At 36.7% G+C, this 18235-nt stretch overlaps 1 protein-coding gene and 1 pseudogene across 1 annotated transcript in view; one reads left to right on the top strand and one right to left on the bottom strand.

Annotated features, from left to right (window-relative positions):
• The window catches only part of LOC103716924 (sacsin), a 26687-nt gene extending 13866 nt beyond the window's left edge, over positions 1–12821 (top strand). Inside the window, exons 6-13 of the mRNA XM_008805130.3 lie at positions 1786–2003; positions 3150–3421; positions 4274–7310; positions 7405–7537; positions 7908–8425; positions 8526–9443; positions 9531–9707; positions 12243–12821. Coding sequence (XP_008803352.1) covers positions 1786–2003; positions 3150–3421; positions 4274–7310; positions 7405–7537; positions 7908–8425; positions 8526–9443; positions 9531–9707; positions 12243–12440 — 5471 coding nt within the window. The 3' untranslated portion in view covers positions 12441–12821. The remainder of the gene's footprint in view (positions 1–1785; positions 2004–3149; positions 3422–4273; positions 7311–7404; positions 7538–7907; positions 8426–8525; positions 9444–9530; positions 9708–12242) is intronic.
• Positions 12670–17454, bottom strand: LOC103718588 (annotated as a pseudogene).
• Between the last annotated feature and the right edge of the window lie 781 nt (positions 17455–18235).

Below are 18235 nucleotides of genomic sequence, written 5' to 3' on the forward strand. Positions count from 1 at the left end.
GAAAGAGGTATCTTTAGTTACCAAAAAAAGAGTTATCTGAATCATTTTGACTGTTCGCCCATCTCCTTCTCCATGGTATCCTTCTAAGTAAAGTATTATTACTGTAATATTGTTACTACATTAATACTATAATATTATAATACTATTACTAGATCAATATAGTTCTTTAAATAAAATATCATATAAATATAATAGTAATATCATATTATACTACTATTATACTATAATAATATTAAGACGTGGACTAGGATCTGGTCAAGTGCATTTTCGCTCAAATTCGACTGGATGCTAGTGGTCCAACATTGATGATCCAAGCTATTGGATATGATCTATTACCTCTAAGTTGCTTACTAAAAATTATGTTATTTGGAGATCTCGAGCCTCTTACATCAAGTGGGCAAAATTAGACAATTTAAATTGAAACAATACATGCTTTTTGACCATTTGATGCATAGGCTAGGATTTCCAAATCATACGATTTTTTATGTGTAAATAATTTAGAGATACTATATCACATCCTATAGTTCAGATTATTGGTGTTAGACGCCTATCATCCAATCATGACCTAACTGGATCTGAGTGTAAATCTACTTGATCTGGTCCTAGTTTATCTCATAATATCTTTATAATATATTATTTCATTATATTATATTACATTATAATATATTATTATTCTATATTCATATAATTATTATAATAAAATTATAGCAATACTATGTTATCATAATATAAAATTATTATAATAATATTACATTATAATTACAATAGTATTAAAATATATTATATTTGATATTTTTAAAATATTATAATACTATGGTATTACTATTATTACAATATTATAACAATATTAGAAAATAACATAATGATTCCATTGTTATAATGTTATGATAATACTATAGCCTGTATATAATATTTATAATAGTTATAATTACCTATAATAAACGATATATAATAATTATTAGTTAATTATAATGCATATGATAAATAATATGTCTAGATGTTATAATATCAAATTGTTTTATATTTATATAATTACTATAGTAATTATTCTTATACTAATACAATGATAATATAATAGCAACATTGTTTTTCTATTATAATTATAAAAATAATGTGATAGATATTATATTGTATTCCAAAATGTGAAGTTGTGAACAATTCATGTCTCTCAGGGGTAACCTTAGCAGCTCAAGTATAGGGCAATCATATCTCTTTCCACGTCAAACAACAAACAATTATAATTGCAGCTGTGGTTTTCAATTATAAACAACCAAACGAGGCCCCTTTCTGCAATTGCAACTGAATGGCCCCTTCGCGTACTTATACCTATACACATTGCTACAAGTAGATACTTGGAGAACTATCATTGTGAAACTTAACATGCATGTAAGTGTTATGGTCTGCGTTCCCCTGATAATCAGTAGGAACTGCTGTTTCCACATGGTCTCCTAAACTTACTAGTGTTAATTATCTATGTTTACTGTTGACTAGAATTATCTGAAATATATGACATGCTGCAAAATTCCAATTATCTTTTACAAGTCTCCAATGTTATAATAAAAAACATGCACAGAGCACCCGTATTTCAAACCAGAGCTTGTAGCAAGAAGATAGCTGATAACAAAATGCAGTCTTGTTTTTTTTTTTTTAAGTTGAAATCTATGTAGCCTTAAAAAATTCATATGTTTCCTTAATTCATTAGGTTCTGAGTTGCTAGAGTTTGTAATTTATGGTGTTCATCACTTGCTAGAAATGATCCTACTCAAGTTAATTTTTGTTTTCCAGGCACTGACTTGACTGAGAGATTTCGTGATCAATTTAGTCCAATGCTTGTTACTCAGGATATTTCATCATCCTCATCTAATTCGACAGTTATACGCATGCCTTTGTCATCAAAATGCACGGCGGAACTTGAAACTGCTTGTAAGAGAGTAAACCAGATCTTCGACCGATTTATGCAGAATGCATCTTCAACACTGCTATTCTTAAGGTCAATCTTGCAGGTGCATACCCAACAAATGCCTGGTGATTTAATAACTTTTACTGTGCTGTAGAATTGACTAAGATCTGTGCTTTATGTACAATACCTAAATTAAGGTAGATGTGGAAGAGCATGGTACTATAATTGAATTTTTTATTATCAACTCATTGAATTATATGGGAAACAGACATGTTCATATTGAGTATGTGATCTACACAATCTAACCGTGGGAGAGTCAGAGGTTATGGATATTACATAGGGAAAAGTTCGCTTTTCCTAATGCATACCAAAACACACTCTCTAGAAGATGCATTTGACAAAGTTTATTAGGAAGAAGCTAACAGCATTGGGGCATAAAATTTGTCAGACTATTTTTTTTGAAATTCAGAAATATCATCTTTTTTAATATAATATAGACTGAAGGTCAAGGCAGTTTTACTCAGTTTGCTGGTTGTCCATTTCATAATCATGTGCAGAGTGTTCAAAGGCACTTTTATTTGTAGTCCTGGTTCAATTAAGGTGGTTGTTGAGTAATTTTGTGATTTTTAATAAACTGAAAGTATGATTTCAAGCATGTAGAAGAATGTTTCAGGAAAAGAAAGGTTAGCTATTTTTGATATTCCTTCTTCTTCTTCTTCTTCTTCTTTCTTCTTTCTTCTTCATGTTGGGCCCGCCATACACAACATGATAATTTGGAAATCTCAACCTACATGTTCCTTGAATTTGGTAATAATAAATGGACATAATAATTTTGGAGTTTGATAATGTGGCACATTTGGGAGGAGTGGAGGGTTATATTTTAATTGGTGCATTATTTATTAAGAGACAAACTTTGCCTATCTAGATGTGTATTATTAATCAATGCAAGGTTTATTCAATTTATATTTGTTCCTTTATGTTTTGTTGTGCTTGGCATATTGTTTTGGGAGACTGCTCATTCTTTATTAAATGAGAACTGAAAGTCTTTCTATACTCTAAATTGTTTTCTTCTACATGGTAGTTTGATTGGGGAAGGTTGCTTATCTTTTATATTTCTGAACAATTTGTTAAACAATAGAGGAAGTTATTGGTTATTTTTCTCCTACTCTTGAAGTGTCTCCTACATTCTTTTTGTTTTTTTTCCATCCTCGTTTGAAATCAATATACAACTTTTCTTTTTTCATTTCAGGTGTCATTATTGACATGGGAAGAGGGGAATCTACATCCAACTTTGAATTATGCTGTTTCTATTGACCAATCATTTGCTATATTGAGGAATCCATTTTCAGAAAAGAAATGGAGGAAATTTCAACTATCAAGATTGTTTACTAGTTCAAGTGCAGTGATAAAAATGCATGTTATAGATGTTCACGTGATTCAGGGTGGGAGCAGACTGATTGACAAATGGCTTGTTGTGCTTTGTTTAGGATCTGGGCAGACTCGAAATATGGCCCTTGATAGGTATACCCCTTACATACCTAGGTGCATTTATGAATTATATAGTTTGAATATGCTATTTTATCTTGAATGAGGAATTTATTTTGGATTTAAGTATATCTATGACTTTCTCTAGCGGGTGTGGAATTGTAAAAATGAGTTTTTCGAATCCTGGAATATTGTACCGTAAGTTTTTCTCTAGCAGGCTGTATTATTTACTAAAATTAAAAGTGCAAATGGTTATGTTGGCCATTGGTTGCGCAAGACTTGTCTATTACACGACTTTTATTTTTTAGTTACTTCCTTTTTCAGTAAGAATTAAAATTAGAGCTTTTTTAGATGTGCTTAGTTAGCATAAATTTTTGGTTGGCTTTCATCTTGTGGTCATATGATGATTTAAGAGCTAGGCAACTGTATACTTATTGGTGGTTTGCATCTTTTAGTTGGAGCAACCATTTTTTTCATTAGGAACTAAAATCAGATTCGGAGCTGTTTTAGATGGATTAGTTAGGATATACTTTTGAGTACTTGCATCTTTTGGTCATATCATGATTTTCTTGAGTCAAATATTTAACATTATTTTTCCAACTTGGAGGAAAGAAAAAAGTTCATCTTTTTCTCTAAAGCATGTGACCGACCCATTATATAAGTGCCTTCATGCTGAATCATGAATTTCTCCATAATGAGAGCAGGTGATGCAGTAATGTGGTATTGATCTGGTGTTGCATCCATTATGTTCATGCAAATCTAGTGCAGACTGCCCCATGGAGAGTTAAGGACATATCTAGACTGCCAATAGAATTCACATTATGTTTTCCTCCTGATATTCTCTTAATGCTTGATATTATCCTCATCAAACATAGTACTGCATTTCAGGCGGTACCTTGCTTATAACTTGACACCTGTTGCTGGAGTTGCCGCTCACATTTCACAGAATGGACAGCCTATAAGTGCACATACATCCAGCTGTATATTGTCTCCTCTTCCCCTCTCTGGAACTATTAATATGCCAGTCACTGTTCTTGGATATTTCCTTGTATGCCACAATGGTGGACGGTATCTTTTTAACAGTCCACTTGAAATGACTTTTCCAGAGTTGCAACATGATGCGAGAAATCAATTAATAGATGCTTGGAACAAGGAATTGATGCTCTGCGTTCGTGATTCGTATGTTGAGATGGTGTTAGAATTTCAAAAGCTGAGGAAGGACCCCTTGAATTCTACTATTGAATCAAATTCTGCACGTGCTGTGAGTTCTGTTATACAAGCTTATGGTGATAGACTTTACTCCTTTTGGCCAAGATCTAAGCAGCAGTCAACATCCTGTAATGAGCTTGATGCTGCTGTCCGTCATTCTAGTTCAATTAAAGCACCCGTAGCAGATTGGGAATTATTAATTGAACAAGTGATAAGGCCTTTCTATGTTCGTCTTGTTGATCTTCCTGTCTGGCAGCTTTACCATGGAAATGTTGTCAAAGCTGATGAAGGTATGTTCCTGTCTCAGTCCGACAGTGGTGAAGGTGATAAATGGCCACCATCTGGTGTTTATAGTTTCATCAAGGAACTTTATCCTGTTTTCTCTGTACCATGGGAATTGGTCAGGGAAATTCAAGCTGTGGGAATCAAGGTTAGAGAAATCAGACCTAAGATGGTCCGGAATCTTCTTAAAGCTTCTCCTTCTGTTCCACTTAGGTCTATTGAAACATACATAGAGGTTCTAGAATATTGTGTCTCTGATATTCAGCTACAGAAGTTATCAAATTTTACCAGAATTCCTGGATCAGTGGCAATTAATGATATGCAGGTTGAAAATGTCCATATGTCTACAAATATGGCACCTTCTTCGTCGAACACAAACATGACAATATCTCATCATGCTCTTAGACAGAGCTCAGGGACTTCCGGTGGTGATGCTCTTGATCTGATGACATATTTTGGCAAGGCTTTATATGATTTCGGACGTGGGGTTGTTGAGGACATTGGCAGGGCAGGAGGCCCTCTAGCTCATAGAGCGACTGCAGGTAGCAGTATATACATGGATGAGCCATTTCTATGTATAGTTGCTGATCTCTATGGCATGCCATTTCCATCTGCAACAAAGTGCCTTACAAGGCTGGGGACAACTGAACTTTGGATTGGGAGCAAGGAGCAACAGTTACTTATGCGTCCGCTAGCAGATAACTTTATCCATCCACAATGCTTAGAAAAACCTTCCTTGGCTGCCTTTCTCTCTAACCAGACTTTTCATAGTCTTTTAAAATTAAAAAATTTCTCTCCCCACTTGTTGTCAAGTCATCTGAGGCATCTCTTTAGTGAGCGTTGGGTAAATCGTGTAATGGACACTAGTAAGACTCCTTGGGTTTCATGGGACAATATGGCAGAATTACCAGGTGATGGACCTTCTCCTGAATGGATACGATTGTTCTGGAAGATTTTTAGAGCCTCAAATGGGGAACTTTCACTTGTAGCTGACTGGCCCTTGATTCCTGCTTTTCTTGATAGTCCAGGCTTATGTCGTGTAAAAGAGCATCATCTAGTATTTGTGCCGCCAATTACCGATCCAACTCTTCTCAGTGGAGTTGCAGACTCGAATAGGGAAACAGATGAGTTGCTGAATACTTTTGACAATGATATTGCAGAATCTGATCTAAAAAAGTTGTATCATGCTGCATTTCAGTTGACAAAATCAAGATATCCATGGTTATTTACTCTGCTTAGTCAGTTTAAAATACCCTTATACGATATATCCTTCCTGGATTGTGACATACCATGTAACTTTTTTCCTGCAGCTGGGCAAACACTTGGACAAGTGATTGCGTCCAAATTACTTGCAGCTAAAAATGCTGGCTATTTTTCCATGCCACCGAATTTATCAAATGAAAATTGTGATAGATTGTTTACTCTTTTTACCTTGGATTTTAGATCAGCCAATGGGTGTGTATACAAAAGGGAGGAGTTGGAAGTGCTGAGAGAACTTCCGATATATAAAACAGTTGTGGGTACCTACACAAGGTTGTCTGGCCCTGATCTGTGTATTGTTTCTCCAACTTCATTCTTTCATCCTTGCGATGAACGATGTCTTTCTAACTCTATTGATTCAATTCTATTTTATCACGCTCTTGGAGTCAGTGAATTAAGTGATCAAGAAGTATTAGTGAGATTTGCCTTACCTAGGTTTGAAAGAAAGACTTCAGGAGAACAGGAAGAAATTTTATTGTATTTATATACAAATTGGAAAAATCTGCAATTAGACTCCACTGTATTGAGCACCTTGAAAGAGACTAACTTTGTACATAATGCTAATGAACTTTGTACTGAGTTATTCAAGCCAAGGGAGCTTCTTGATCCGTATGATTCTTTATTGATGTCAGTATTCTCTGGAGAACGAGACAAGTTTCCTGGTGAGAGGTTTACTACGGATGGCTGGCTTCGCATTTTGAAGAAAACAGGCCTTCGGACATCCTCACAAGACGATGTCATAGTTGAATGTGCAAAGAAAATAGAAACACTTGGAAGCCTAGCGATGGAACATATAGAAGATCCTGATGATTTTGAGGAAGAATTTTCAAGTACACAAAATGAAATTCCTTTTGAAATATGGTCCTTAGCTGAATCTGTTGTGGATTCAATATTTACAAACTTTGCAACTCTTTATGACAATGCTTTCTGTGAAAAGCTTGGTAAGATTGCATTTGTACCTGCGGAAAAAGGTTTTCCAAGTGTTGGTGGTAAGAAAGGTGGAAAGAGGGTCCTTTCTTCATATAGAGAAGCAATTTTGTTGAAGGATTGGCCGCTGGCTTGGAGTTCTGCTCCCATTCTTGCCAAACAAAATGTTGTTCCTCCAGAATATTCTTGGGCAGCATTTCGCCTGAGGAGCCCTCCAGCCTTTTCTCCAGTCTTGAAGCATTTGCAGGTAAGAATAGTGAATACATTTGAGTTAATTTATTCAATGTATCATTTGCTTTTAAGTGTTTTACATTTAGGGGTTTTATGAAAAATGACCACAGGTTGTTGGAAGAGATAATGGCGAAGATACCCTTGCACACTGGCCAACTTCATCAGGCATGATTACAGTAGAATATGCTTTTCTAGAAATTCTGAAGTACCTGGACAAGGTTTGGGGAACACTTTCTTCTTCAGGTCGGTAAATGCATGTTATGTATATTTTTGATTATGTAGTTGTAGACCATTTCTTATTAATTGTCATGTGCTATGGATTATGAGCAGATTTTGTTTGTCTATATCTTCATGTTTTTGGAAGCCATCCTTGAACTAGTTAATCTATGTTAGTTTCATTTTCATCTGCCTTGAATGGGGACATTAAGCTAATGGAAATGTGAGAAAAGACTGGACATTAAACTATGGAGATGTGAGAAAAGACTTTGTTGCATATCTCTTAATTCAAGCTATGTTTCAACCCACACAAATTTGCAAACAAAAAAATAATAATCAGAAGATAGGATTTAGACCATGCTTGAATTTTACATCCCAGATGTACCTTTCTTGGCAGATATGGCAGAACTGCAGAAAATGGCATTTGTGCCGGTTGCTAATGGCACTCGTTTGGTTACAGTGAAGTCTCTCTTTGTTCATCTGACAATTAACCTCTCGCCTTTTGCATTTGAACTCCCCAGTCTATACCTCCCATTTGTTAGGATCCTCAAGGAAATTGGCCTACAAGAGGTTCTCACTATTTCCTATGCAAGAGATTTTCTTCTGAGTATCCAAAAGGCATGTGGGTATCAACGTCTCAATCCAAATGAACTCCGGGCAGTGATGGAAATATTGAATTTCATATGTTCTGGGGCTACTGCAATATCTGATGCACCGGACTGGATAACTGATGCAATAGTCCCGGATGATGGCTGCAGGCTTGTTTTGGCAAGATCATGTGTATATGTTGATCCCTATGGGGCCCAGTTCCTTGGTAATATAGATACTTCCAGATTAAGATTTGCTCATCCTGAGCTTCCTGATGCTATATGTATGGCCTTGGGAATCAAAAAACTTTCTGACATTGTTGTTGAGGTATGCTGTATTTGCTATGTGATCCTTCTCTATTTTCTGCGGGTCTTGCATGAAATATGACCATCAGTGTCGTTATACTTATTGATATTCTCCCTTGCAGGAATTAGATGAAGAACACCAATTACAGGTTGTGCACCAGATAGGGAATGTACCGGTGAATAAAATAATTGATAAGCTTTTAAGCAAGTCACTACAGGATGCTGTGTGTGTTCTAATTAATAGCATAACCAATCACTTGCCCTCATTTGAAGGTCTGAGTTTGTTGCAGATACAAAGTTCACTGGAACACATGGCAGAGAGATTGAAATTTGTTCAATCCCTTTACACTCGATTTTGTCTACTTCCAAAGCTTCTGGATATTACACGGGTGGTGAAGGGTTATCCTATTCCAGAATGGGGAGGTAGTACAAGGAATCGAACTATTTACTTTGTGGACAAATCAAGGACTCGTATTTTAGTTGCAGATCCTCCAAGCTTTATGACGATATACGATGTTGTCGCCAATGTTGTGAGCCAGGTGTTGGGGGCACCTGCAATATTGCCCATTGGGCCACTGTTTGCCTGCCCAGATGGTTCAGAGAAGACAGTTCTCAAAGTGCTCAAACTAGGGTCTGAAATTGGGGTTATCAATCATGAAGGCAGGACCAAAATTTTGGTGGGGAAGGAATTGTTGCCTCAGGATGCTCTTCAGGTGCAGTTCCTTCCATTACGCCCATTTTACACAGGAGAAATAGTTGCATGGAAGACGGGAAGAGATGGGGAGAAACTGAGGTATGGCAGAGTTCCAGAAGATGTAAGGCCATCTGCTGGTCAAACACTCTACAGATTTCCTGTGGAAACAGCATCTGGAGAGACCCAAGTACTACTCTCTACTCAAGTTTTCTCGTTTAGAAGTGTTTCAGTGGCAGATGCATCTTCCTTGTCATCCCTACCTGGGAGCAGTAAGGGCCTACCTGAAAATAAGATGTTGCACGGCCAGGCATCCAAAGATGCTGGGCGTGGGAAAGCTGCAATTGAGGTTAGATTACATGTTTTTATATAACGTGTCATAGAATGCCAATTTTTGATTTATTTATCAATACCTAAAGGGTCTTTCTAATTTCAGGTCTCTAAAGAGCTCCAGTATGGCAAAGTATCTGCTACAGAATTGGTGCAAGCGGTTCATGACATGCTTTCAGCTGCCGGGATCAATATGGACGCTGAGAAGCAGACACTACTGCAAACAACTCTTGATCTGCAAGAACAGCTTAAAGAATCTCAAGTGGGCCTTTTGGTTGAGCAGGTTTGTTTCTTATTTCCTTGCTAATGAATGTTTTACCATTGATAAGCTGGTTCTATTAATTATTTCTATTATTTGTTTGAAATGATTCTCAAATCATTTGGCAATGGCTGATGATAGTTTCAGGAGTATTATTTTCAAAGATTTACAAAATATTAAGGGCAATCATGAGGGTTCTGGGGAATCACAGGTTAGGGGATTAATTTAAATGAGTGGAATTATTGCTTATCAAGATTATGGTGGGAAGTTGCAAAGTAGTAGTTAATTAAAAAAAAAAAAATCTTATAATCGTAATTTATGTCAACCATGGAAGATTATTCCAATTCCTGCATTTGTGTTTTATATTATGCGGAAACAAAGGTCAAGGATCTAAGCAAGGTTACTAAGGTCTCTATTTGTGTTAAGTGTCGGGCACCTCCTGATACAATATATGTAAAAATTTTGGTCCTATTATCTTAGCCGAGATAAACCAATAAAATCTGAGATATCAACTAATAAGATATCATATCAGCGACGTTTTTCAATCACTTTCGTACTTTTTTAAATATAATTTTAAGAAATATTGAAATCAATATTTAAATATAGTTTAAATATCACATGTTGAGACATCAATATCTTAGTTTGAAAATACTAGCTAAAATCTTGGAAAATCTCGATTCCCTCAAAATTTTTTCGACATACCATATTAGCCGAGATAAACGATCTCGGTTCGTCTTGGTTAGGGATCCAAATGAGCCAAACAGCTCTCAAGCTGCTTGAGCTCGACACGGGTGCAAGCTTGACTCGATTCGACTATGTGAGCTCAAGTAGCTTGAATAGTTTTTCAAATCGAGCTCGACTAGCTTGAATAGTTTTTCAAATCGAGCTTGAGTAGCAAAATACTTGAATTGAAGGCTCGTGAGCCTAGTTAAGCATAAATATTTTTATTAATATAGTATTTTTATTTACAATATATTATTTATTTATTATTTTAAAATATAATATAATATTTTATTTTATTTTAATTTTATTTTCAATTATGACCAAGGCTGAAATTCGAGTTTGAGTATGGCTCGATTGATATTCGAGTCAAATCAAATAGATCTCGAGTATTGCTTTTTTTTCTTTTATCAAGTTGAACTCAAGCTTGGATATTAAGGCTTGATCGATCTCGAGTCGAGTTTTGAGCCTGAATATTTTTTTATCCGCCATCCGCCGAGATAACTGATATATATAGATCTAAAAACCTTGGATTTGAGTGAAAAGTTTGTTTTGAGGTGATTGAGCGGAGAAAAGCAAGATGTCATTTGTGAAGAGATGAGTGTTGTTTGTCTTATGGAGTTGGGATGTACGAGAAGAAAGCAATCTCAAGCCTTTCTTTTAGCTTGTTCACCAAAATATGCTGAAAGTTCGGGGGCATATGAAGACAATTACTGTTTGGTGATTGATAGATATAATACTGATTGATGGCAAGTAATTCTTGGGTCATTTGCTAGAGCCCACTAGCCTAGGAGAGGTTGATCATTTAGGGCTTTAGTTTTGAGGCTTTGAACACTTTGGCTGATCTTCTCACATCCGGTTTTCTTTCTTAGAAAAAAATGTATAACCAAAATAATAGAGTTCTCAATATTTAAAGAAGGGCCTGAGAAGTTGGACGATAGGTCTTCTAGAATACCATTGACATGGACATTTTAGTAAAATTTGCCATGTTGCATATTTCTACGAAAAATTGGTTCGGTCGTATATTTTCTGGAAGATTCTCTTAGGCAATCATATAACATAGTTGGGCCAAGTTAGTTGTGGTTTTGTGGTTCGCTAGTCTGTTCAGCCATGCTTTGGCTCTGATAAAGCTAGTTCGTGTGTACGCTCCATTTCTCAGTTTATGCACTTTGCATTTTCTTTATGAAAAATTGTGCTTGGTGCAGCCTAATTCATTGGCAAACATTTGCGATTTATTAAAAAAGAGGTGATCATCAGTCATCACAGTTTGTGTGCAAAGGTCTAGCCAAACTTGGCTATTTACATCGTATATAGCTGATGAAAACATCTAGTGGTATACCGTAAAGATACGGATGAGCAATGAGTGGTTATAACTATTTGGGATGGTATCATGTGAAGAGCTTAGATTTGGACAAAAGGGCCATTAAGAGTTTTGATAAGCTTGTGGAGGAAATCCTGGAAACTCCAGGAGGTAACAGGAGCTTTATAAAGTTGAACCTGAACAAATGGAGATGAAACATGTTCACTAAGAATCCTCATAATGAGACAGTTTATGTTGTGGTATAACCTGATAAACGTATAATCTGCAAAATAAACAATTATTTTTTCTTCTCTTTTTTTTTGGAACAGCTTGGTGATGTTTAATGAGAAAGCTCTGCATGATCATTCTAACCAGAATGCCACCTCTCTTCTGCTTTCTACGTGCTGCTGCTGCTTTTTCCCTTTCCCCTTTATAAAAACTTGCTTGCAATCCCATTAAGCAGTGCTTGAAATCATGCAGATTGCTTAGCCCTTGATTTCTTTGTACCTGCTTGTTTACTCCTAATATGACCCTTGCAGGAAAAGGCTGATGCAGCAATCAAAGAAGCTGATGCAGCTAAAACAGCATGGTCATGCCGTGTCTGTCTGAATGCTGAGGTCAACATAGCTGTCGTTCCTTGTGGCCACGTTTTGTGTCATAGATGTTCGGCGGCTGTTACACGGTGCCCATTTTGCCGTACCCAGGTTTCCAGAACAATGAAAATTTTTAGGCCATGAAACACAAGGGCATTAATGAAGCCATGGTGAACAGTGTCAACATTAGAAAGACCTCGGCTAATGTGGTGAAGTTTGGTGCAAGATCTAAATAATTTGCAACATAAAATTCCTTCTGCTGGTAAATTGCCTCAGGTTTCAGGATCGTACGAGTAGTTGCATCCCATGAAGATAAAATGCTGTCTGCAGAAGCTTGGAAAAACAGCACTATTTTCACTCTGCTAATTTTTTCTTGCTGCAGATTTATATTATCTGTCTATAGAGCTCATGTAAAAATAAGTTACAATCAGCTGCAGCAAAGATACAGATACCTGAACAGCTTACTGTGAGAATTGGACTTATAGGAATATCATGATTATTGTAGATAAGAATGCAAATTTAATACATACAGCTTCACAAAACTGAATTCTCTTATGGGCTCATTGAATCAAGCAAGATATCGCAGCAAGACCATCATTCCCTAGTACAAAACCTCTGTCATCGGTGATAAATCTGCACAGAAAGGTGCATACAAGAATAGTGTGCTGTGTCGGTCTGTGTATCATAAACTTGATGACAATGTCTAAGGTAAGTTGAAAAGGTTTAAAATCAAACCCATTGGATTATTCATGAAGGGATGCCGAGCAGCATCCAAGTTTAGATCAAAGAACCATTACTTTACAGAATATAGATGTGCTGCAATGCTATCTGCAGCTTTATCACGTGTCCAAGTCTTCCCTCCATTTGTTGTTCTTAACAAGATGTCACTTCCCCCGGCTGCCCATGCTTCATCCTGCATCAAGATTTAAATTGATAGTGTTATATGATCTTGCTAGATATGCTAATTAAATTTTGATAACACCTAGGAAGCTGGTCCCAATTGATTAAATTATTTCTAATGTCCTATATGCATCTCAGTGGCTCCATTAACTTGCAGTGGAGCTAGAATGAGTTCGGCACTTCCAAACCTTCATGACGTATAGTGATTTGTGATTTGCAAGTGGACAAGTTCATTAGCAGTAGTCCAGTTAGAAGTATACTTGGGCAAGCCCCAAATATGAACTTTTGGGATCAGGCATCGATTGAATGTCACTTTGCCTGGATAAGAAGGTTCCAGTCTAGCCAACACTCTTGCAGCTCTATTTCACACATGTCTGAAACTTACACAAATCCAACAGAGTGTCTGAAAATATTTAGCATTTGACATAGACAATATTCGGTGCATGAGATTTTGGATCCCCAGTGAAAATATAGAAAGTAAAATATTGTCCTTTGGGGGGCATTTCACAATGAACATTATCACCTGATTGCTAGATATCATAAGGATATCACTTTTGAATTTGGACAATGTTTAAGATTCAAATTGATAATTTAAATAAATCCAACATGAATATTTGCAGAAGAATATCTAACATACACACATGCATGTTTAGACTTCTCACACTTCTGAAGACACCATTACTGTTACGTATAACAATAATGTGCATTTGTGAATAGTTGACAGACAGTTGTGTTCATTATTCCTTTTCCTTCCTATAGCAAACTATTACATAGGATGGCCTAATGAATGAAAGAGGAAGAAGTTTGAACATACAAAAGATCCCCTCAAGGGCATACCTAGCCAAAAAGGCAAGTGTAAATTATAAGATGCGAGCAACATCAATGTTGGAGGACAAAAATATGCGCTTAACCAAAATTATTTCCATACAGCAGGATTTGTACACATATGAGTGAGCATCCTCATAGGACATCAAACATAGTAGAAGTTTCTCGTGCCAAACATAGCATGGCAAAGGCAGAGAGCAACATTTTTAGAGGAGGCTGGAGAAGTTAAAGTTATCAGGTGTATTCTAGATGGTAGGAGATTAAATTGTGCAGTTGGTTCCATAGGGCCGCTGGGTAATTGCTGCTTGGCATTATTGTTTATAACTGAGTGCTAGGTTTTACAATTACAGTCACTCTTAATGGCAATGATCATACTGAATTTAACCAAGATACATGCCATCTTGGTTACCATAGTCTCTCTCTCTCTCTCTCTCTCTCTCTCTCTCTCTCTCTCTCTCTCTCTCTTTCTCTCTCTCTCTCTCTCTCTCATTAAGGGGGGAAAAAAAACTTGGTTACCATAGTAAATTCAGTTATCTACAAAAAAAGTATGTCCATTCTACAAGTTGAAAAATTGTGGATGGCATGTTAGCTTGGCCTGTTATGACAGATACAGTGGTAGCAGAAGAATTTCAGGATTCGTTATTCTTCAACAGACCAAGTGCGAATGCAATACATTGAAAGGAAACAAGATCCAAATGAAAGAATTCAGCACTTGGTATAATAAAACATACTATGCTGCATGCTTTTTGCCAAATTTTTTTTTTTAAGAAAACCAACGTTGAAGTCGGGAAAAAAAAATGAACAGCCATCTCGGATGTATCACAATATGTTGTGCTAAGATGCTCCAAAAACAGGGTTAAGGGAAGGGACAAAATAGAAAAAAAGAAATAGACATGATAAGATACATATCAAGATCTGCCTCTGATCAAATCCAAAAGCCATCTTCTACTTGGAAACAAATAACTGTACAAGATTAATAAGCAGGAAAATGGAGCAGATTAAGCATTACCTTTCCACAGAAAAAGAGAGAGAAGTTTCTATTGTAATTATTTATAAGTCCTGATCCTGTGGCCACCATGATTCTGAATTGTCTACGAGATTCACTTAAACATCCTAGATTCTCTCTCTCTTCTCCCACCTCCTCTTGTTCTTAAGTCTTCTTACATCTTTCTCCAATTATTTTCTCCCTTTTGTTACTTATTTCCGCCGGAAATGCAAAACAAGAGGAAATGCCTAAAAATAATGACAGAGGGTGTGGCTACCATATCTCCAGGAAGTTGCGCACTCAGAGGTATTCTTTCCCAGCTTTCTCCAGCATCTGATGTATATAACAAAATTGCAGGTTTTCCAACAATCCAACCTTCCTTCCCCTTGAAGCTTATGGAATTGAATCTGTAGTTAAAATCATCATCTTCTGCAGAAGGGATGGAGCACAGGAACCAAGTGTTGCCTCCATCTTTTGTCTCCAGTATCGTTTGCCTTGTCCCCAATAGAAAGCCTGAAGGAGATGGACTACACCTTCTTAATTTAATTTTTAAAGAACGTGCATGCAAATTTGGTTGGAAAAGGGTGTAGGACCACAGTATGCCTGTAATATCAAATTCTTCCTTAACATTACTCAACTAAACTAAACTAAAGGTTCATGACCCATAAAGGCGATTAACATTGTACAAACTAAGTCAACCCCCTCCACCCCTTTTGGCATTATTAATGGAATATCCTTCATTATTTTACTAAAAATGGAACGAAATGACATTTGATCATCCATGAAAGCAAACAAATGAAGCATTAAAGTTTGAACAACTTGAGCAGATAGAGGAAGTGAGAAGTTGTATTGTGATGGCAGATGATCCAGCAATTCCAAGATTTTTGGGATACCATGACGAATTATAGTATCCCAAAAATTGTGGAATAGCAGGATGAAAGGATTTCTCTGATCCTCACAGTATCCTCCTCCTTCTCAGATGCTTCACCATATACTAATACCTCTATGAGATATCATAGGATGTGGTAACCAGATATCCGTATAGTCCCCTAAAAGAACTTCTAGACATCAATACTTGCATTACAAGTTTGCAGAAATATTTATTAAAGTGAACTCGGAACTATGGCTAAAGAATTGCACAAGACTCGTAAAAACCTTAGCTGAAACAAACTAGAGGCTGGGACGTTGATTATAATATTTTAATAAAACTTGGGGAGGGGGACTAAAATGGAAATGTGCTTTAATATTGTTGACAAACATCACTTGGCATTAGGAGACTTTATAACTAAGATGATACCACACAACTACAAGTTCATTGTAGCAAAGATGAGTTTGCTTGTGTCAATGCATTGTAAAACTTTGAGGAACAACTGACGAATGTACAGGACAATCAATTTAACAAGTCACGTAAGATGCAAACAAGACAAGAGATGGATCTTAAATCTTTTTCACCATAAGAACAGGGGAAGCCTAAGCAGAGCTGAACTCATGAGGAAGCATGTAAAGAAGCTCAATTTTTCTTACAGGAAAACAAGATCCCAACATGGACAACATGCAAGAAGCGTAAAACTTTTTAAATTTGATATGCTGTGGGGAGCTTATCAAGCCATAAATTTATAGTCAGTAGTTTCCAATGATTCTTTTTTTTCCCTGATAGAATGGCCTGCAGGCAATAAACTACACAACGGGGCAGCCCTCTCCCCAAATACCGCTAACCCTCCAAACCTAGTAAAGGTGGGATACGATGCCAGGTCACTTAGTCTTCCTGCCAAGAACTTTACCAGCTTGACAAGTTGGCATCTTCATGACAATTTTGCAGTCAGTGATGCTGGTTGAGATTTGGTTGCTTGGTCCCTTTAGAATAAAATTCCAAGACAGAATAATAAATTAAGCAGCAAATAGTTATAACCAAAATAGCTAGCGACTCTAGGGTTACTTGACACGATGTTTTAACACTCAATTTCTTTCAAGATTAGAGAAAATAACAACGCGATTTGCCAATTTTCAAGAACTGATAAAAGGTTTTAAAAATCAAGGATTTCCAAGAAATCGGGTTGGGAGGAACAGAGAGGCGGTAAAGGAGAGATTGGATGATCGGAGACAGACCGTGGTTCAAGTCGTCGGGGACGAAGGCAATGTCGAGGAGGACGACGCCGACGTCGACGGGGAGGTAGACGCGCTCCCATTCGGAGAGGGCCGGCTCGTCGGACCTCGCCGGTGGCGGGTGGAGGCCAGAGCGGGGCGAGCGCGAGGGAGAAGGAGGCGGTCTCGGCTATGAACTGGCGGCGAGTCTTGGAAGAGGGGGATGGGGAGGGGAGGGACTGAGGGGAGGAGACGGTGGCTGCGCCATTTCAAATAGGAGTAGTAGTAGGAGGAGGAGGAGGAAGACAAGAGGGAGGGTTTGAGGAGGAGGGGGTTTGAATCGGCGAGGTGAAGGCTCGCCATCGGAGAGGCTTCTCCGAGGTTTTTGGTTTCTTGGTTTTCGCCCTCCCCCGGCTCTTCGTTCTTTCTTATCTCGCTTCCCGCGCATTTGAAAGCTTCCCATGCAGAAAATTATTTGGAAACTCTGGAAAATACGTTTAACTCGGAAATAAAAAAAAATTAATAACGCGTGTTAGAAAATACTTCAACAGAAAATTATATTCAAATAAACATGATAATTTATGGTCTAGCAAAAATGTATTGTCTCTCTCTTTTTTTCAGAGAAGGCAATTAGTTGGCCGAAAATTTACGCAGAATTAGATCAAATAAAACTATAAAAATTATTTTTATATATTTTTTTAATTTTTTTAAAAATTGTGAAAAGTTATATTCATCTACGGAACAGATATTACTATTATTTGCATCCACTTTGGATATGCTGTGATCATGTAAAATCTACCTCATTTAAATTGGATGAGATCGGATACCTAATAGGATTGAAGAATTGTTACCCCTAATTTTTTTTAATAAAAAGATAATAAACATTCTCGAATGGTTTTATTTTTCTTTTTTAGAAAGTTTATTAATGTTGTTTTCTTTGCTAGAGAGACTCTCTTCTACCTGAAATATATTTTGGAATAATCAATTATGGGTTTATTAGTATATCAAATTTTGGATGACTAGAATTTTCCTTGTTTCTTATAAAGAACTAAAATGGATGGAGGGCTAGCTAAGTACTAAAAAAAATAAAGGTGAGATCAAACTGAAGTCTAGAAATTTTATTCTCATTTGGATAGGAATAAAAAAA

This window comes from Phoenix dactylifera, chromosome 17 (assembly GCF_009389715.1).
Source record: "Phoenix dactylifera cultivar Barhee BC4 chromosome 17, palm_55x_up_171113_PBpolish2nd_filt_p, whole genome shotgun sequence".
NCBI classification, from domain to species: domain Eukaryota; kingdom Viridiplantae; phylum Streptophyta; class Magnoliopsida; order Arecales; family Arecaceae; genus Phoenix; species Phoenix dactylifera.